This window comes from Pelophylax lessonae, assembly GCF_965119305.1.
Source record: "Pelophylax lessonae genome assembly, chromosome: 11".
Lineage (NCBI taxonomy): Eukaryota > Metazoa > Chordata > Amphibia > Anura > Ranidae > Pelophylax > Pelophylax lessonae.
In genome coordinates, this window is record NC_138778.1 from 151,576,692 (window position 1) to 151,599,424 (window position 22,733).

General features: G+C 44.6%; 1 protein-coding gene across 3 annotated transcripts in view; it reads right to left on the minus strand.

Moving 5' to 3' along the window:
* The window catches only part of COPZ2 (COPI coat complex subunit zeta 2), a 143,538-nt gene that overhangs the window by 54,059 nt on the left and 66,746 nt on the right, over positions 1 to 22,733 (minus strand). For all 3 annotated transcript variants that reach the window (XM_082271878.1, XM_082271876.1, XM_082271877.1), the window contains 2 exons: positions 21,887 to 21,968; positions 16,500 to 16,591 (listed from right to left, as the gene is read on the minus strand). In XM_082271878.1, coding sequence (XP_082128004.1) covers positions 16,500 to 16,591; positions 21,887 to 21,968 — 174 coding nt within the window. The remainder of the gene's footprint in view (positions 1 to 16,499; positions 16,592 to 21,886; positions 21,969 to 22,733) is intronic.

Below are 22,733 nucleotides of genomic sequence, written 5' to 3' on the forward strand. Positions count from 1 at the left end.
AGTTTTTACACTTCACTGGCAGCAGTGATTACCAGTCTGCTGCTCCATGTGCTTGATACCCTGGGATTACTATATTGTTAAAGAGTGGATCGGAAATGAGTCTCCCTTTTGCTGTTGAACTCCTTGGACTTATTCAGTGAGTGAGATCTCTATAACTTGAGATCATATACGTTTGGTAAGAGGCATATGTTTTATGTGGTGAAGGCATCCATCTGAGCACCGTATGTTACATCCTGTTTATGACACTGATACACACTTGGATACTCACCATAGGTTTAAGTCCTTTGTTTGGGATGTATATTTTTGTAGTATCACTGTATCACTGATGAACTGATTTTTTAAAACTAAATTGACTATTTTCACGGATTTGTTTTTTTCTTTATTGATTGCATTGATTTTGATTTACAGTATTTTCTTTATTTAAATATTCCTGTTTTTTTTCACATATGATTTGGATGTTCCAGAGAAGCGCACTAGTTCACTTTTTTAATACTTTTGATGAGCCTTGTGTTCAAACTCATTAGGTTGCAGCTTTCCTAGTCTTTAAAGTTAATAATTGTACCAATTGGTTACATCTATTTTATTAGAGCGGTGGTGGGATAAGCAAAGGATTTTTTCCTAAAATATGTCCATTTTCAAACATGATGGACACCTTGGACGTAGGTCCTTTTGGGTACTGGATAAAATCCATAAAGATGAATTTCAATAAGAGTTTATTAAAATTGGAAAGGAAATGAATGTATAGACTGACAACACATATTCCACTAGGTCTGAATAATTTAATTGTTTTTGCTTGCTTTTTGTGAAAAAAGTGTTTAGTTAGATGGTGCTGGAATTAAATATACAGTACTGTGCAAAGGTTTTAGGCAGGTGGGAAAAAATGTTGTAACTTAAAAATACTTTCAGAAAAAGAAGCGTTAATATTTTATTTTTATCAATTAACAAAATGGAAAGTAAATGAACAGAAGAGAAATCCAAATCAAATCAATATTTGGTGTACCTTTTGCCTTCAAAACAGCATCAATTCTTCTTGGTACACTTGCACACAGTTTTTGAAGGAACTCGGTAGGTAGGTTGTTATAACATGTTGGAGAACTAAACATAGATCTGTGGATGTCGGCTGCCTCAAATCCTTCTGTCTCTTCATGTAATCCCAGACAGACTCTATGATGTTAGGATCAGGGCTCTGGGGAGCCAACCCATCACTTCCAGGACTCCTTGTTCTTCTTTACATGGAAGATAGTTCCTAATGACATTGGCTGCATGTCATTGTCCTACTGCAGAATAAATTTGGGGGCAATCAAACACCTCCCTGATGGTATGGCATGATGGATAATTGCCCTCCTGTATTTCCCATAATTGAGAATCCTGTGGCTAAGTGAGCAAATGACCCCCAAATGCTGAAGAGAAGTGACAGTGTGTATCTCTTAAACTCCTAAAGGAGTACAAGCCACCAGCAGCATTAGGAATCCTATGGGACACTGAGTGTGTGCAGTGCAGTGTGCAGTGCAGTGTGCAGCAGAGCAACCAGAAGTGCAGCCAGCAGTGTGTGAAGTGTAGCCAGAAGTTGAGGGGTCCTCAAGTTGTTCCGTTTCAGTTCATTAGCGTATCCCATGCTCAATATCTCTATCCAAGTTAATTTTCCAATAAAAACTGTAAAACAAACCCCTAGACGGTTTCCTGAGCAGGTGGAAAAATGCAGAAAATGGGGGCGCATGCACATATATATATATATATATAGTAGATAGTGGCAGGACAAGTCTGCACCACTACATAGGGTGATTTACACCAGATTTTTAAAGAAGCAAGCACACTAATGGCACAAGTGTGTGTTGGCTTCACATAAGAGCCAGGGTTAGAGCTCAGGGTCCCCTTCCTCCCAAAGAGGTCAATAATTGTGAGGAGGATAAGAGAGGCACGTATACACCATACTGTCCAGGATGGTACAGGCCAAGAAGCTGAGAGACAGGGTCTTATCCAGGGGTCAAAGGTGCCCCAATCAAGGGGCCCGAGTCTGAGAGAAAGAAGCTGATGGACAGGGTCTCACTCGGGGGTCAGAGGTGCCCCAAGTCAGGGCCCTGAGCCTGTGGGACAGAGCAGATAGGGTGCTGCAAAGAAAGACAAAGAGCTGAAGTGCATTGTCTGTGCACGGACACTGGGATATGTTTGGTGGTCAGGAGGATCAAGAGGTACTAATCAGAGCAGTAAAGCTGCCAAAAGAGTCAGGATGCTTCAGTATTTTTTTGTCATATTGATGGTGAGAACCCCCTGTGTGGGAAGACGTGTATTTGTGAATGTTTTGCTTTCTTTAAATAAAGTGGGTAGAAAAGCCCTGAAAACTACTTCTGATGTGGAGTAAATTCACTGTTATGGCGCTACCACTGAGCTAAAGAACTACAACTTGTCACTATATACAGTGGGGAAAAAATGTTTTTGATCCGTGGTCCCAACTGCCTTGAGATCATTCACAAGTTCCTTCCACGTAGTTCTGGATTGATCCCTCACTTTTCTCATGATCATCCTTACCCCATGAGGTGAAATCTTGCATGGAGCTCCAGGCCAAGGGCAACCAATAGTTATTTTGTATTTCTTCCTTTTGCGAATTATGGCTCTAACAGTTGTCTCATTCTCACCAAGCTTCTTGTTGATGGTCTTGTAGCCCATTCCAGCCTTGTGCAGGTCTACAATCCTGTCCCTGAAGTCATTTGACAGCTCTTTGGTCTTGCCCATAATGGTGGGTTTGAATGGATAAAAGATATTCTGTGGACTGGTGTCTTTTATACACATAATTGAGTTGTCGTTAGGAGCAATTTCTTAAACTGACAGGACTAATCTGTGCACCACATGAGCACATACTGTAGCCAGTCTGTGGGAGCCAGAATTATTGTTGGTTGGTAGTGGATCAAATACATACAGTATATTACTCACTGAACTACAACTCTCTCTATCATTTAAAATACATAAAAAATATATAGACCCTTTATTTCTTTGTAAGCAGGCAAACTTACAAAATCTACAGGGGATCAAATAATTATTTTCCCCACTGTATATACACTATTACCAAAAGTATTGGGACGCCTGCCTTTCCACGCACATAAACTCTAATGGAATCCCAGTCTTAGTCCGTAGGGTTCAATATGAAGTTGGTCGACCTTTTACAGCTAGAACACCTTCAACTCTTCTGGTAAAGGGTATCCACAAGGTTTAGGAGTGTGTCTATGGGAATGTTTGACCATTCTTCCAGAAGTGCATTTGTGAGATCAGGCACTGTAGTTGGACGAGAAGGCTTGGCTTGCAGTCTCTGCTCTAATTCATCCCAAAGGTGTTCTTTTGGGTTAAGGTCAGGACTAGGGCTGTGCATCTTTACTTACCTCACGATTCAATGCGATTACGATTATTAGGGTCGCGATTCGATACGATTCGATTCCGTGATGCATCACGATGCATCACGATTACTGCCCAATGCCCATGCCCAGCCCACTGCCCAATGGTTTTCAAAACTTTATCAAAAAAAACAAACAATCAAGCAGTCACAAATAAAAGAATCCTTTTTATTTTCATTTGCTTCAAAGGACACTTTCCTGGACCCTGTCATGGCCTGCAAGCCCTGCATACTTTAGTGCACTTGCACTGCAAACATATAGGAAGGTCTGAAAATGCAAACAGCATAGCAGAGACAGACAACAACACTAGTATTTTACTAGAAGTAACAGTAAAATTAGTAAAAAACTGTAGTAGTGCAGTTTACTGCTTCATAAAAGAAAATATTAATATAAGCCAGGCCTACCACCATTTAAAGTACAACTAAAGGCCAAACTTTTTGGATTTTGGATAAAGTTTGGCCTATAGTTGTACTTTAAGGCAAGCCAAGATAGAAGAAGCCAGCCAGCCAGCCAAGCTAATATTCTTGTGAAAATGGTCATCATAAATTCCCACAAAACATTATATATAAATCCTTTTAGGTGAATATGCATTGTAATAAATTCCAGGTGTGCCATAACCTGTCCTCTACAAAACAGAGCACTTCCTGACTAGTAGCAAACATCAAGGGTGAACCTGGCAATAGTGCACTGCTGCATAACTTCCATGTTCATCGTGATGTTTGTTTCCCTCTGCAACTGCCAGTCAACTCAAGTGAGTTGATGGATTGGCTGCTAGAGGGGAGTTACAAATATAAGCTTTAAGCTTATCAATTCACTTATGTCACTTTTATGTCACTTACTTTACAGAAAACGTTACCTGTCCTGCAGACAGTCTCTGTCTCTACCACGATTAAACCCAACTGAAGCCAAGCCAAAGCCACCATTAGAGGAAGGAAAACCCTTGACAGAGTAAATCATCAACTAAAGCTTAAACCTTGAGTAAATCTTCATGGGATCACAAAAAAACACACAACACGATTGTCTGCATCAGAATCATGAGAACTGAAGAAAGGTTTGGCATTGCCACACTGGTACAACTCAAGGCATATAGGTTAGGTCAGGTTTGTGTGTATTTGTGATCCAGTAAAGATTTATTTAAGGTTTTACGCTTCAATGTATGATTGATTTAATCTTTCAAGGATGTCCTTTCCTGTACCGTGGCTGCCTGGCTTGCCTTCAGTTGTCTAGATACACTTTTACCTTTAGTATTTGTTTGGTTGAGGGAACCCCCTACACTTGCTATTGCTACAGAGTACAACAGACCAGCAGACAGACATGCGTTGCAATAATTTCCAGGTGTGTGCCATAACCTGTCCTCTACAAAACAGAGCACTTCCTGACTAGTAGCAAATATCAAAGGTGAACCTGGCAATAGTGCACTGCTGCATAACTTCCATGTTCACCGTGATGTTTGCTTCCCCCTGCAACTGCCAGTCAACTCAAGTGAAGTGAGTTGATGGCTGCTAGAGGGGAGTTATACAAATATAAGCTTAAGCTTAAATAATTATCAATTCACTTATGTGAATGGACCATTTTTGAAAACAAGCCATTCTCCATCTCTCCAGTGCTAGAAAAGCTGTAAAAAATATAAAATGTTCCAGGTTCACTGCGATTGTGTTTGCCCCTGCCATTGCCAGTCAACTAAACACAGTGTGTGTGTGTGTGTGTCGTGACTACTCAAAAGCTTATACGCAGCCTCATCAGCATCAACTCAACACACACACACTGTGTGTGTGTGTGTGTTGAGTTAATGCTAGAGCTGCGTTATAAGCTCTTGAGTTGTCACGACAGTCAGTCAGTCACGTTACAGAAAGAAAACTTTACCTGCACTGCACTGAGCAGCACTCTACCATGTCGATTACATCTGTAACTGAAGCCAAGCTAGCCAACAAGCCACCATTAGAGGAAGGAAAATCCTTGAGAGAATAAATTGTAAACTGAAGCTTAACCTTGAGGAAATCCTATGGGGGTCACATTCACAAACTCACAAATATAGTATATTACACAAGAATCCACAATTGGTGTTTGTGATCCAATAAGATAAGATTTACTCGAGGTTAAGCTTCAAATGTACAAGTTATTTCTCTCAATGATTTTCCTTCCTATAATGCTGCACCGTGGCTGGCTTGGTGTCAGTTGTCTAGAAGAAAATACACTTTAATATTATTTATTTGGTTGAGGGTTAAATGAACCCCTAGTACAGGGGTGGCCAACAAGTTCGACAAAAGGAGCCAAAATTTTAAACTGTGAGAGTCAGAGAGCCACACCACGCAGTGACCTGCCAAAACAGACAAACACACATAAATGTCCCCCATCAGAGACCCCCACACACATAAATGTCCCCCATCAGAGACCCCCACACACATAAATGTCCCCCATCAGAGACCCCTGCACAATAATGTCCTTATCAGAGACCCCCACACACATAAATGTCCCCCATCAGAGACCCCCACACACATAAATGTCCCCCATCAGAGACCCCCACACACATAAATGTCCCCCATCAGAGACCCCTGCACAATAATGTCCTTATCAGAGACCCCCACACACATAAATGTCCCCCATCAGAGACCCCCACACACATAAATGTCCCCCATCAGAGACCCCTGCACAATAATGTCCTTATCAGAGACCCCCACACACATAAATGTCCCCCATCAGAGACCCCCACACACATAAATGTCCCCCATCAGAGACCCCCACACACATAAATGTCCCCATCAGAGACCCCTGCACAATAATGTCCTTATCAGAGACCCCCACACACATAAATGTCCCCCATCAGAGACCCCCACACACATAAATGTCCCCCATCAGAGACCCCTGCACAATAATGTCCTTATCAGAGACCCCCACACACATAAATGTCCCCCATCAGAGACCCCCACACACATAAATGTCCCCCATCAGAGACCCCCACACACATAAATGTCCCCCATCAGAGACCCCTGCACAATAATGTCCTTATCAGAGACCCCCACACACATAAATGTCCCCCATCAGAGACCCCCCACACACATAAATGTCCCCCATCAGAGACCCCCCCCCTCCTCACCTGCTGCTGTTGATATGCGCAGGGGAAGATGTCAGCGGGCGGCTGTCTCGGCTGAGCTGAGCTCTCGTCAGTCACTCAGACACGTGACAGGCAGCTGAGGCAGGAGGGAGACACACGGGTCCCCACGCTCTCTGGCCCGTGCAGTGTTGGGAGATGGGAGACGTGATGTCGCAGCCTGGGGGCGGGACTACGCGCTTGGAGATCTCTCCTCAGAGGTCCCGCAGCATCCAAACTTGGCAAAGACTACTAGAGCCACAGTATACCAAATAATAATGATAACCAAAGAGCCGCATTCAGTTTGGCCGGGAGCCGCATGCGGCTCGAGAGCTGCATGTTCGCCACCCCTGCCCTAGTACTTGCCTAGACACTTTTAGTGTGAAGCAACGGAACGGATTATGGATTGGAAATGGACACATTGGACAGGACAATCTTCAAAAACAAACCATCAGTGCTATAAAGCTATAAAACAAGACTGGTGATGTGACTGACTGGTGACTGGCGGCAGACTGAATTAGTAATTACTAATTCATTAAAAACATGAATTAGTAATTATTTCAGTGCTTAGCATTTGGGAACATGTAGATTTTTCTGTAAGAACACTAGATGATCCACATGCTCAGGTTTAAGACTGCTTCTTTTCGCTGTTATAACATCTCCTGCAGTAGAGAAAACCCGCTCTGCAGATACACTTGTACCTGGGATACACAAGTATTGCTTTGACAGCTGAGAGAGGAGGGGGAATATGACCTCATGCTCACGCCACCATTTTAAAGGGTCCTCAGTGAGAGGCAGAGGTGGGGCTTTACAATATTTTTCCATTTCGTCTTCTGCCTTGGCATAGGGGGTCTTAGGTTCTATTGCACCATCAGTGAAAGACTGCCCCAGCAAAGTCATGAGCAGCGATGTTGTGGCCTTTTTTTTGGGAGGAGAATGGCTGTCCTCAATGGGTGTTGTTTCTTCTTCCACAGTTGCTTTTTCCCTAGGCACTTCATCCACATTTGTCCTTCTATTAGATGTAATCTGTGTGTTTGAACAAAAGATAATAGTATAAGAAGAGCTGAACTGACTAAGAGTGTGATTCATTGATGAGGTGTGGGAAACTGCACGGTAATCCATACCATACAGTTCCACTTCCCACACCGCATCAGTGAATCAGGGCATGTTATTACACAACACAATGTAGCTGAGCTTCTAGCTGTCTGGCAGGAAACATGATGAAATTCTAATTACCTCCAAAGATGCAGCCTCCTCAGTCACTCCTCTGTATATCTCCGATCTCTCCTCCTCTATGAGAATAAAAGGCAGTCCTTTAAAGCGAGGATCCAGAGCAGAGGCTGTATGAAGGATCTTCTTCTCTGCCTCACTGCTGTACCTCTTCAGGAGATCTGTTTTGATTGCATTCTTGATCTCATGGGTCATGGCTGTGTCTCCCATGGTGTCTGTCATGCTCTGGAGCAGTTGTGCATTTAGAGGGGCAATGAGAGACACTGTTAGGTTGCGCTCTTCTGACATCAGCAAGGTTGCATCCTTCATTGGCTTTAATGCACTCACAGCGTCCTCTGCATTTGACACATCTGTTTCATTGAGAGTGCAGAGATCAGACTCTCCTTTTCTGACTTCTGGAGACAGCAAGGTGGCACAAACTGCAGGTTGTTGTTCTAAGAACCTCTCGACCATGTCATATGCGCTGTTCCATCTTGTTGGCACATCAGTTATTAGCTTATGATTCTTCAGGCCCAGACATTTCTGTTTCTCTTTTAGACAGTGGCTTGCTCTAGTGCTGCGATGGAAGAATGTGGATATTCGTCGCACTCTGGCGAGAAGCCTGGAGAGCGTGGCCCCTTTCAGTGCCCGCTGACATGCAAGATTGAGTGTATGGGCAAAACATTTAACATGAGGAAATTTACCAACTTGAGCTGCAACTATCATGTTCGCTGCGTTGTCGGTCACAAGCACTACAGATTTATCAGACAGCTGCCATTCTTCCACAACATGAGACAGTAGCTCTGCCAGATGAGCACCTGTGTGAGACTCATAAATGGCTCTTGTTTGCAACACATGTGACAAGACCTGCCAGTCCTTAGTAACGTAATGTGCTGTTATTGTAACATAGGACTCCGTTGTGACTGACGTCCATGAATCACACGTTATTGCGACTCGACTGGCTTGGTTCATTGACGCAAGTACCTGAGCTTTGGTGTCGTGGTAGAGTGCAGGTATAACGTTTTCTGTAAAGTGCCTGCGTGATGGGATCTTATAACGTGGCTCTAGCGTCTTCACAAGGTAGCAAAACCCGGCGTTGTCCACAACTGAGTAAGGCCGTAGGTCCTTGGCGATGAAAGCTGCCACAGCTTTGGTTAGTTTCTTCCCTTTTTCTGAGTTGGGCGGATAAGTTGACAGTATGGCATCAATTCTTGGCTGATCTGGGTCTAGCAGTCTTTCCTTGGCAGTGGTGGCACTGCTGGTGGCGACAGGTGTTACTAACTCAGAGTGAAAACGGCTAACATGGTTTCTCAAGTTCGTAGTATTCCCTAGGTATTTAATTTTTGTGTGACAGGCTTTACATACGGCTTGTGTCTTGTCCAACTCACGCTTCCCTGTGTGTTCGTAAAATCCGAAATGTGCCCAGATGTTTGCTCTTAAAACGCTAGGTGCATTTTTTTATCTCTCGATCTTTTTCTCCTTCTGCCATATTTACCACCATACTACCACGTATGTGACGGAGACGGATGACGTAAGTTGCCAAACTCTGTCAGTGTTTAAAAAAAAACTAAAAAAAAAAAAAACTTGTAAACTAAGCCGCAACAAATCAACCAAGCAACATCTTTCATAAAATATGACTGTCTGTCTGTCAGACTCCCTTCCTTGCATGCACTGAGCCAAAACCCCCGGGGCCCCCCCTTACCCCACAGCTGCCTGTGACAGTCACAGTGACACTGACAGAGACCCCCCTCCCCCCACAGCTGAGCTGACTGCAGCCTGACACACTGACAGAGACCTGGGTGGATGTTCCACACCTTCCCCAATCCCCCACAGCACTGACAAACACTGAGAGTGAGTGAGTCCCCCCCCTTGCCCAGACCCCCACACTGACAGAGACCTGGAAGTCCCACACCTTCACCAATTCCCCACAGCACTGACAAACACTTGAGTGAGAGTGAGTCCCCCCCCTTGCCCAGACCCCCACACTGACAGAGACCTGGATGTCCCCCACACCTTCCCCAATCCCCCACAGCACTGACAAACACTGAGTGAGTCCCCCCCCCTTGCACAGACCCCCATAGCTGACTGACACTGACAGAGACCCCCAGGCCCCCACTGACACTGACTGACCCCCCTGGCTGCCAGACTGCCACAGCAGAACAGTACCCCCGGGCCCCGACCGACCGTCCCCTGTCCCAGGCCCCCCCCATCACAGATATCCCCCAGAGATACAGACGAGAGACCCCCATGAATGATTACACAATTATTTGTTCGGACATACCTGCTGTGTGACTGTGTGGGTTGTTGTGCACTGCATTGCAGAGGAGGACAGGTGCTGTGCTGCTCTCTAGGCTCTGTGGCGGGCGGCTGGCGTCACTGGCAGTGGCGTGGCGGCTGGGCCTCCAGGGCCTGACGGCTACGGTGAGGTGAGGTGAGGCTGGCGGCGCTGGCTGGCTGCGATGGGGACGCACTTGGGACTCCTCGCTCCTGTGTGTGGACTCACTGGACTGGCGGCTTCTGGCTTGGATGGCTGGCTGGCTTCTAGGCCGCAGGTGGGACGCCGATACACGCGGGGGATGTCTTGCTGCGCCTCGGCCCGGGTCAAAGAGGCGGAAGGGGAGAGGCGGAGCCTTTTTATTAAGCTCCCGCCACTAACCCACCAATCAGCTGCCGATCCTGCGATCTTGTGATTTTTTTTCTCCCTTGCGCGATAGGGCGTGGCCGCGGCTGATGACGTCATTTCGTATAATCGATTATGCCGGCAGCCCGCATCGATGCAGAATCGCGAAGGGTCGAATCGCGATGCATCGATCTTTCGATGATATTCCCCAGCCCTAGTCAGGACCCTGTGCAGGCCAGTCAATTTCCCCCACCCTAAACTCGCTCATCCATGTCTTTATGGACCTTGCTTTGTACACTGGTGCGCAGTCATGTTGGAACAGGAAGGGGCCATCCCCAAACTGTTCCCACAAAGTTGGGAGCATGAATTTGTCCAAAATATCTTGGTATGCTGACGCCTTAAGAGTTTCCTTCACTGGAACTCCCTTCACTTGGAAGGGGCCAAGCCCAACCCCTGAAAAACAACCCCATACCATAATCCCCCTCCACCAAATGATTTGGACCAGTGCACAACGCAAGGTCCATAAAGACATGGATGAGCGAGTTTGGGGTGGAGTAACTTGACTGACCTACGCAGAGTCCTGACCTCAAAATTATGGAGCACCTTTGGGATGAGTAAGAGCGCAGAGTGCGAGCCAGGCCTTTTCGTCCAACATCAGTGCCTGACCTCACAAACGTGCTTCTGGAAGAATGGTCAAACATTCCCATAGACTCTCCCAAACCTTGTGGACAGCCGTCCCAGAAGAGTTGAAGCTGTTATAGCTGCAAAAGGTGGACCAACTCAATATTGAACCCTACGGACTAAGACTGGGATGCTATTAAAGTTCATGTGCGTGTCAAGGCAGATGTCCCAAAACGTTTGACAATATAGTATATATATATATATATATATATATATATATATATATATATACTGTATATATACAGTATCTCACAAGTACACCCCTCACATTTTTGTAAATATTTTATTATATCTTTTCATGTGACAACACTGAAGAAATGACACTTTGCTACAATGTAAAGTAGTGAGTGTACAGCTTGTATAACAGTGTAAATTTGCTGTCCCCTCAAAATAACTCAACACATGGTCATTAATGTCTAAACCACTGGCAACAAAAGTGAGTACACCCCTAAGTCAAAATGTCCAAATAGGGACAATTAGCCATTTCCCTCCCCGGTGTCATGTGACTCGTTAGTGTTACAAGGTCTCAGGTGTGAATGGGGAGCAGGTGTGTTAAATTTGGTGTTATCGCTCTCACTCACTCATATTGGTCACTGGAAGTTCAACATGGCACCTCATGGCAAATAACTCTCTGAGGATCTGAAAAAAAGAATTGTTGCTCTGCATAAAGATGGCCTAGGCTATAAGAAGATTGCCAAGACTCTGAAACTAAGCTGCAGCACGGTGGCCAAGACCATACAGCAGTTTAACAGGACAGGTTCCACTCAGAACAGGCCTCGCCATGGTCGACCAAGAAAGTTGAATGCACATGCTCAGCAGTTTGTAGCATCATATCTAGAGGTTGTCTTTGAAAAATAGACGTATGAGTGCTGCCAGCATTGCTGCAGAGGTTGAAGGGGTGGGGGGGGGGGGTCAGCCTGTCAGTGCTCACACCATACGCCGCACACTGCATCAAATTGGTCTGTGTGGCTGTCATCCCAGAAAAAAGCCTCTTCTAAAGATGATGCACAAGAAAGCCCACAAACAGTTTGCTGAAGACAAGCAGACTAAGGACATGGATTACTGGAACCATGTCCTGTGGTCTGATGAGACCAAGATAAACTTATTTGGTTCAGATGGTGTCAAGCGTGTGTGGCGGCAACCAGGTGAGGAGTACAAAGACAAGTGTGTCTTGCCTACAATCAAGCATGGTGGTAGGAGTGTCATGGTCTGGGGCTGCATGAGTGCTGCTGGAACTGGGGAGCTACAGTTCATTGAGGGAACCATGAATGCCAACATGTACTGTGACATACTGAAGCAGAGCATGATCCCCTCCATTTGGAGACTGTGCCGCAAGGCAGTAATCCAACATGATAATGACCCCAAACACTTCTCCAAGATGACCACTGCCTTGCTAAAGAAGCTAAGGGGAAAGGTGATGGACTGGCCAAGCATGTTTCCAGACCTAAACCCTATTGAGCATCTGTGGGGCATCCTCAAACAGGAGGTGGAGGAGCGCAAGGTCTCTAACATCCACCAGCTCTGTGATGTCTTAATGGAGGAGTGGAAGAGGACTCCAGTGGCATCCTGTGAAGCTCTGGTGAACTCCATGTCCAAGAGGGTTAAGGCAGTGCTGGAAAATAATGGTGGCCACACAAAATATTGACACTTTGGGCCCAATTTGGACATTGTCACTTAGGGGTGTACTCACTTTTGTTGCCAGCGGTTTAGACATTTATGGCTGTGTGTTGAGTTATTTTGAGGGAACAGCAAATTTACACTGTTATACAAGCTGTACACTCACTACTTTACATTGTAGCAAAGTGTAATTTCTTCAGTGTTGTCAGATGAAAAGATAGAATAATATGTTTACAAAAATGTGAGGGGTGTACTCACTTTTGTGAGATACTGTATATATACACACACACACACACACCATTGCTAATGATAGGCCACCTCCTGCTGAAATATTGGATATGCAATACATTGTACCTTTAATCTGGTTCTTAGTGGCAAGTCCTGTGACTGTCTAAATGGTATTAGTAAGCATCCGTTAAAGTGATTGTAAGGTCTCATTTAAATAAATAAATAAATAACAAACACGTTACACTTACCTCCTCTGTGCAGCTGGTTTTGCACAGAGCAGCCTGAATCCTCCTCTTCTCGGGTCCCTAGTTGCTGCTCCTGGCCTCTACCTGCTATTGAGTGCCCCCACAGCAAGCAGCTTGCTATGGGGGCACCAGACCTGAGCTGCAGCTCTGTGTGTCCATTCAGACACAAAGCTGCCATTTAGCCCCGCCCCTCTCTCTTCTGATTGGCTCGCTGACTTTGACTGACAGTCATGGGAGCCAATGACGCTGCGGCTGTATCTAAGCCATAGCAAGCGACACTTTCCAGTGCCCCATGAGAAGCCTCTTTTCATGGGGGCACTTGTGCATGCTCGCTCCCGGGCCCCGCTGCCGCGTCTATTGACACAGACAGCGAGACTCGGTCCTGCCCCCCTGCTCCCTCGTCACTGGTTTTAATTGACAGCAGCCAGTGCCCCAGCAAAGCCAGTGAGACACGGAAGTGAGGGGACAGAAGAGTTGCAGACGTGCACAGTGTTGGATCAAATGAGGGCTCAGGTAATTAAAAGGGGGGTGAGGGGCCAAAATCAATACCTAAACATTTTCTACTATAATGCAAGGAATGCATTAAGGCAGTGTTTCTCAACTCTGGCCCTCGGGGCACTAACAGACCAGTTTTGTAAGAAAACTGAAATGCATCACAGGTGATATCATTTGCTGCTCAGTAATTGCAGTATTCTAGTCTGCATCTCCCCAAGGTAATACTTAAAATCTGGCCTGTTAGCGTGCCCTGAGGACGGGAGTTGAGAAACACTGCATTAAGGTAAAAAAATGTTTAGACTTTAGAAACAATTTAAGGCACTCTTTTTACTAAGCTTTGTGTTATTGTGCGTTAAGGTGCATTGCAGGTAAGGCATCCTATTTATCTTAAATGGGCTGGCAGCACATAACCGCTTGCCAACCGCCCCATTGCAGATTTACTGCTATAGGGCAGCCGCGCTGTGCAGAATCATGTACAGTATATACATATACGTGATTCTTCACTTAAGGGTTTTTGGCATGGGTACGTGCCGCTGGCAGGCGGCTCCCGGTGTGATTTTACACGATGTCCGCCATGACCCGCCGATTGTTCGGTACACTAGCAGATTGTCAGTCTGTCAGTACAGAAGACATGGATCTTGTGTTTCTGTAAGGCTGGATTTACAGTGCAGCACGGAGCGGCTTGCAGCAGGGGTCCGATGCGTTCCTGTTCACCGTTTCAGGTCCGGTTTCAGTCCCAATTTGTGACTGAATTCGGACCTAAAACAGTTTAGAAAACACACAGGACTCCTGTGCAATTCACACCGGAGCCGCTCCGGAGATATGTGAACGTGCTCCATAGAGAGCTGGTCACAATCTCCTGACACGTAAATTGGATGCAGGGAAACCCGCAACCAATTTGCAATAAGGTGAACCCAGCCTTAAGCAGAAACACTGATCCATGTATTCCACTAGTAAAAGCACCTCCCCACTACACGTAAATATTAACTAGGCACACATTACTCATTTGATTGCCCCTGATGTTAATCCCTTCCCTGCCAGTGTCATTATAGTACAGTAACATAGTAGTAGCATATTTTTAGCACTGATCACTGTAATAATGTCAATGGTCCGCAAAAAAGTGTTAAGTGTCCGATTTGTCCGCAATATCGCAGTCCCACTATAAGTCGCTGATCGCCGCCATTACTAGTAGAAAATAAAAATAAATAGGTGGCAACCGTGGGCTGACCACTCAGGTGATCTGTGCGCGTTGCCCTCGAGCCTAGATCATGCCCTGCTGGTGTTGGCCGATCCCTCCCTAGCAGCCCTTCCCAGGCCCAGCCCTTAGGTCCCTTTCCGTAGGCTGTCCTTGGTCTTCAGGTGGACGGGAGGATCCCGTGGGGGTGCAGCGTTGGCAGTGCTACGGATTCTGGCAGGTACGATCTCCTTTCCCCCTTCCTCTTTCTTCTTCCCTAGGCTTCTTTCTTTCTCTCCCTCTCCCTGCCTTTTCCTCATGTTTCCTCTCCCTGGTATCCCTGTTTCTGGACTCTTTCTTTGTTTTTCTTCCCTACATGCTGCCCCATCTACCACGAGTGGGCGATTTTTGTCAGTGTTTTGGAGGGTCTGTCGGAGTTAGTCATGTTACGTCTCCCTTTCCTTCGGCCCCTCCGCCCGCGGAGCTGGACTGAGGTCGGTGCAGCTCTTGTGTGGTCCCACCCTGTTGACAGATGCCCCCCACTGCCAGTTGGGGGCGGTTTGAGGTGCCTGGGGGGGCGCCGGCTGGAGGCGCCGCACTGGGGGCAGTTTGATGGAGGCTGATGCCCCCCTCCCCCTGCTGTGTGCTTCGGCTTGGGGCTCCCCTGGGATATGTATTGCACCCTCTGGGACCTGCAGACGTCTGAAGTTGACCGTGACGCGTAACTTCCGGCAGGCCGCCCTCTTATTTCTTCCACTGAACGATGGTTTTTGCACTATGTTGTGTTGCTACACGCTACCCCTTTTACACTATGTTAGGTACCACATTGCACTTTTATGCCCCTTGGGGTGTGGCTCTGTTCCGCTGCTACCCTTACTCTGTATTTTTGTTGTTGTTGTCTCATATTTGTTTGTACTCGGGTACACTAAATTCATTAAAAAAAATAAAATAAATAAATGAAAATATCCCATAGTTCGTAGGCGCTATAACTTTTGCGCAATTCAGGGAATATAAGCTTATTGGGATTTTGTTTACCAAAAACGTAACAGAATACATATTGGCCTAAATTGATAAAGAAATGTGATTTTTTTACCTTTTTTTATTGGATATGTTTTAGAGCAGAAAGTAAAAAATATTGTTTTTTTTTTCAAAATTGACGTTATTTTTTTTATAGCGCCAAAACTAAAATCGCAGAGGTGATCAAATACCACCACTCTATTTGTGGGATAAAAAAGGACATACATTCTATTTGGGCACAGTGTTGCATGGCTGTGCAATTTCCAGGTAAAGTAACGCAGTGCTGTATCGCAAAAAATAGCCTGGTCAGGAAGGGGGTAAACCTTTCCAGAGGCAAAGTGGTTAATTTATTGTGTTTAGTGCAGTAAACCCCAATGAATGACGTGCACTGCAGTGCAGGTGCACCACTACCGTAGCAATGTGTTGAGTTGCCATGCAAAATTAATGGCACAGCTAGCTATCGCATTGCAGTACAGTAACAAACTAATTTGAAGGGGGCCTTATATATTAATTATGAGATCATAAATTATTGATCAGCTTGCTGTAAGTATTACAAATATTGATTAATATTAATCCTTTTTAATATTGATTAATAAGGACAATGTCCTTGTGTGAAAATGCATAAATTATATTTTAGTTCTAGGAACACGTCACAGCCACTATAAAATCTCGTTAAATTCAAATCTTTCTTCATAACAGAAGTATACATTTTCACCTACAAAATGCCATCAGTGTAACTTACTTCATTCTCATCATGTCCACCAATAATATAGCACATGATATCTGCTAAATGCTGGCACAGTACCGTAACTCCATCCACAAGTATGACTTCATCTGCGGAATACAGAAAGAACTGTGTTTTTTTTTTTTTTTCAATAAAGAGTTTTTATTGTAGAATTAGTTACAGAAATACAAGTTCCGAAAAAAACGGACAAATAACATTAGATACATGTCTGTAACATGAGCATAAACAGTTACGATTGTAAACAATATCAACGTCAGTACAGTAGTAATTAAAGAGGAAGTAAACCCTCCTCTGCAACTTGTACCTATAGGTAAGCCTATGATAAGGCTTACCTATAGGTACTGTAAATATCTCCTAAACATGTACCGTTTAGGAGATATTTACCTTACATTCAGCCAGTGACGTCACTGGCGCATGCCCTCTGAAGGAACGGCACCAGCGGCCCCTTGCCGTGACCGTCGGCTCCCGCGCGCGTGCGCGGGAGTGACGTCACCGCGGCTCTGTCCAATCATATGGCCGGATGCCGCGATCCCGGAAGACGAACACTGGGGAGGGCACTGGCAGGCTCCCTGAGCCCTGATTGCCATACCTGGTGGTCATGGGTGGGCATCCCTGGTGGCCATGGGTGGGCCTCCCCTGGTGGCTCTAGTGGCACCCCCCAAGGGTCTGCACTGGTAACAAGTGGTCTCAGCATAGCAGGAAACACTCAGAATATCTAGTGTGAATTATTAGGCAATTGTTATTTAAAAAAAAGTAAAATAACACCATCGGAACCTTGACCTCATAGAAAGAGGCCCAGTTTCCAACAAAGTGGCCAAAGAATAGCCGTTTAGAAAGAAGAAACAGGTGGAAATAAGAAAAGAAGTGAAGGAAAGATAGAAGAGGGGGGGGGGGGTTGTCAGATGGGTATTGTAAGTGTCACAAGTCACCAAGAATTCTTCAGCAATTCCCAGATCTTCCAGACACAGATACAGTGGGTACGGAAAGTATTCAGACCCCCTTAAATTTTTCACTCTTTGTTATATTGCAGCCATTTGCTAAAATCATTTAAGTTCATTCTTCTTCCTCATGAATGTACACACAGCTCCCCATACTGACAGAAAAACACAGAATTGTTGACATTGTTGCAGATTTATTAAAAAAGAAAAACTGAAATATCACATGGTCCTAAGTATTCAGACCCTTTGCTGTGACACTCATATATTTAACTCAGGTGCTTTACATTTCTTCTGATCATCCTTGAGATGGTTCTACACTTTCATTTGAGTCCAGCTGTGTTTGATTATACTGATTGGACTTGATTAGGAAAGCCACACACCTGTCTATATAAGACCTTCCAGATCACAATGCATGTCAGAGCAAATTAGAATCATGAGGTCAAAGGAACTGCCTGAAGAGCTCAGAGACAGAATTGTGGCAAGGCACAGATCTGGCCAAGGTTACAAAAAGATTTCTGCTGCACTTAAGGTTCCTAAGAGCACAGTGGCCTCCATAATCCTCAAATGGAAGACGTTTGGGACGACCAGAACCCTTCCTAGAGCTGCCGTCCGGCCAAACTGAGCTATCGGGGGAGAAGAGCCTTGGTGAGAGAGGTAAAGAAGAACCCAGAGATCACTGTGGCTGAGCTCCAGAGATGCAGTCAGGAGATGGGAGAAAGTTGTAGAAAGTCAACCATCACTGCAGCCCTCCACCAGTCGGGGCTTTATGGCAGAGTGGCCCGACGGAAGCCTCTCCTCAGTGTAAGACACATGAAAGCCCGCATGGAGTTTACTAAAAAACACCTGAAGGACTCCAAGATGGTGAGAAATAAGATTCTCTGGTCTGATGAGACCAAAATATAACTTTTTGGCCTTAATTCTAAGCGGTATGTGTGGAGAAAACCAGGCACTGCTCATCACCTGTCCAATACAGTCCCAACAGTGAAGCATGGTGGTGGCAGCATCATGCTGTGGGGGTGTTTTTCAGCTGCAGGGACAGGACGACTGGTTGCAATCGAGGGAAAGATGAATGCGGCCAAGTACAGGGATATCCTGGACAAAAACCTTCTCCAGAGTGCTCTGGACCTCAGACTGGGCCGAAGGTTTACCTTCCAACAAGACAATGACCCTAAGCACACAGCTAAAATAACGAAGGAGTGGCTTCACAACAACTCCGTGACTGTTCTTGAATGGCCCAGCCAGAGCCCTGACTTAAACCCAATTGAGCATCTCTGGAGAGACCTAAAAATGGCTGTCCGCCAACGTTTACCATCCAACCTGACAGAACTGGAGAGGATCTGCAAGGAGGAATGGCAGAGGATCCCCAAATCCAGGTGTGAAAGACTTGTTGTATCTTTCCCAAAAAGGCTCCTGGCTGTATTAGATCAAAAGGGGGCTTCTACTAAATACTGAGCAAAGGGTCTGAATACTTAGGACCATGTGATATTTCAGTTTTTCTTTTTTAATAAATCTGCAACAATGTCAACAATTCTGTGTTTTTCTGTCAGTATGGGGTGCTATGTGTACATTCATGAGGAAGAAGAATGAACCTAAATGATTTTAGCAAATGGCTGCAATATAACAAAGAGTGAAAAATTTAAGGGGGTCTGAATACTTTCCGTACCCACTGTATGTCTAATGTACTTATTCATCCTAAGTTGACCTCAGAATCGTGTATTCAGCAGAGGAAGTGAATGTTTGCCAGGGTCCCCACATGTTGTGGAATAAAGTATTGTTTTCTCTTTTGATGGCCAAGATTTCTTCCATCTCACAAATTGAATTGACTTTAGCTATCCATTCACATATCGAGGGGATCATTTTGGAATTCCAGTATAGGGGAATAAGCGACTTGGCCACATTAAGTAAGTGTCTGGTTAAAGATTTTTTATAATTTCTGTATGTTAGGTTATTGATATGCAGCAGGCAGCTTGCCGCATTCAATACAATGCAGGTATCCGTAATAACTTTAATCCAGTGCATGACCTTAGCCCAGTAACCCTTAATCAGTTTGCATGTCCACCATACATGGAGGAATGTGCCCTTGTTAGATAAGCATCTCCAACATCTATCAGAGTGTTGTGAGGACCAAGCCTTAAGTTTAACCGGCGTAATATACCACTGAGTGCAAATTTTGTAGGAGGTTTCTTGAAGGCGCATGCTCAAAGAGCATTTGTGGGAGAAGACGCAGGCTCTCTCCCACTGTTTATCTGAGATTGAGCAATCCAGATCACGCGCCCACATATTTTTTGTACCTGTCAGTAAGGTGTGTGTGAGGACGTGATCCATTTGTAGGCTTGTGATGTGGCTCTACGCACAGGCGTTTGGTTAAGCCAGATCTCCTCAAAGGAGGTCAAATTTCTAGTCAATCATTTCTTCTGTGGATTGTTTTGGACAAAGTCATGCACTTGGATATATTTCCAGAAGGTTAGAGATACATTCTGGGGTTTTAGGGTTCTGAATTCTGCAAAAGTCATACATCTAGTTTTAAGTAAGCAATGTTTTACCAGTAAAGGCACTGTGTTTTTATGTATATCGTAGTCATATAGAAAATCAATGTGAAGAATAGGGACAGCAGCTAAGAGGTGAGGAATGGCCCTCCTGCTTTACAAACACTTAGCAAAGCCAAAAACAGGAGAATTGAAAAACATTTGGGACTGGTTGTGAAACCAATGTGTGTTAAAATACACAGTAAGCTGGTTTTGCTGCTCAAAGGGAGTAAATATACAAATTATTTGTCTGCGCTTGCCCTTTCCACTATAGCAATTGATAATGCAGGTTAGGATTTTGCATAATCCTGGTCCCTTTCATGTATAGGTCAAACTTAACAGTGTAAGCATATGCTAATTAATTTAACAATAACTGTAAAAGTTATTTGTATATGTAAGTCATTTTTATTATTTAATTAACAACATATAAGGCTTTTATTTGGTACGCAGTTTTTTTTTTTTTTATCTACTGACAAATATGTAAAAATTATATAATAAAATACTATTTTTTTAATACTATAAATCTAATTACAGAATCAAAGTAGTTGTATACCTCAGACGTAAAATATAAACAAAGCATATTCCTCTATAGCAGGCATCACTAAATGGCGGACTGCGGGCAAAGCTCGGACCGAGTCAATGTTCCATCCGGACCCGCCATTTAGGATCTGCTTTTTCCCCTTCAGCCACCGCTGCCCGCTAGCTCTGTTGTTCCTTCAGTCTCCCTTAGCCTCGCTCTGTCTACATGCGTTCACTTCAGTGTTGGCCGCACATCATTATTTGGACCAGTTCCCTAGTCGTGAGAATGATTGACCATGCCTGTGCAATGTGTGTCTGCATTTTGCAGTTGCAAACAAGGGTGCAAATCACATCTGTGACACCTGTCATCTTAATGACAACCTGGAGACAATTGTCACTCTATTACACTGGACAAGGACTTTCATTGCAAGGCCTCCAGGTATTCTTTAATGAAAGTTGTGTATTTTAAAATATTTAAAACAATTGAAATTGTAATATATAAAACCACAGGGTCACTTATGAAGTAGAAAAGCAGCCCTGTAAAGCAGTGGTCCTCAACTCCAGTCCTCAGGGCCCACTAACAGGCCAGATTTTAAGTATTACCTTGGGGAGATGCAGACTAGAGTACTGCAATCACTGAGCAGCAAATGATATCACCTGGGATGTATTTCAGTTATCTTGCAAATCTGGCCTGTTAGTGGGCCCTGTAGGCCAGGGTTGAGGATAGGGTTGCCACCTCATCCCTTTAATCCAGGACACACATTAATTACGCAGGTTCTGTGGCTGATTAAGGTGGTAATTAAACTCACTTGGTGCCTTATCTGCATTATATCAGCCTCAGAACCTGTGTAATTAATATGTGTCCTGGTATAAAGGGATGAGGTGGCAACCCTAGTTGAGGACCACTGCTGTAAAGAACATATATACTTGCCTTGAAACACTGTCGCTTTACTGAAAGGAGGAACCTGACCCTGGCTGTTTGAGGTGTTTCCCAATTCTGAGTATGTCAATAGCTGCTCCTCTGGCACACACAGTTGTTCCTCCTGCTGGCTCCTGCATCACTGCAGGATATTGGAGGGAGGAACCACTAAGTATGGCAGAGGGAGAGGTTTTTGACCTGACCCTGAATGGTTGAATATCTACAGTGGCTAAGCAGCAGTGCAGCCGTGGCTTTTTAAGCCATCAGCCACCAAAGGTTAGTATAGATGCTCTTTACAGGGTTGCCCCTTTTATAATAAGTGACACTATGGTGACGGCTAATATACGAGTCAGGAAATAGGTTTCGATCTACTTTAAATTTGTTGTGAAAAGACTTTATACAAGGTCATTTTGCAAAGGTAAATTCTGTTTAATATTCAGATACAATTTTCTGTAGGAAACACACATAGTGGCTGTCTCTTACTTTCAGTTCTTTGTGTCTTATGGAATATCCTTCTTTCAAATTCATTCTGTTCCTTGAGAGTGGGGAATGTACTATCATAATACTGAGGGAGAAAGAAAGAACATTTGAGAGATAATTAATCTTAAAAACATTAAAGCAATTCATGCAGAGCATGCAGAGAAAGATGATTAGTGAACAAGAGAGGTGGTGGTGAAAGCTGCCACTAAAGTAGTCCATTCCAACCTAATTGGTACATTCAGAAGTCCTTGTTTCTAGAAACCACATATTTTTCCACTTCAAATCAAAAATGATTTTAGATTTTTGCCTTACAGTTTTTCATGGAGGGAAAAAACATCACAACCATTGCCTATCTTACAGGAACCTATTACAGCTTGTATGTTTTTTGCTTTCCCACAATATTTCTGTTGTAAGCAAAAATCTGATGCCTCTATATGAGAAACTTCTCAATTCTGGTTGCTCCCATGTCACAAGTAGCCATCCCTCCACTATAAAGCTAGCACCAAACATTAGATGGTAGCCAAACTCTCGCTGCTGAATAATGCATGTTTGTTCCACCCCGGGGTGCACATTAACCACTTCCCGCCCCATAGGACGTCCTTGATTTGTAATGGTTATAACGGGAGGATGCCAGGCATTATCCCGGTATCAAAGCCAGTGATTCCCTAAAGAGCCACCCGATCACTTCTGCAGGCCGCAGAAGGGGGTCCTCCCCTCCCGCTGCCGTCTTTCCCATCCGATCGCAGAGCCCGGGAGTGCTGAGACCACCGGGGATGGCTGCTCTACACAGAAAGAGAGAAACTGACGTTGTTCCTCCCTCTCTGTGATCCCAAAAAAGCGGAAGCGACAA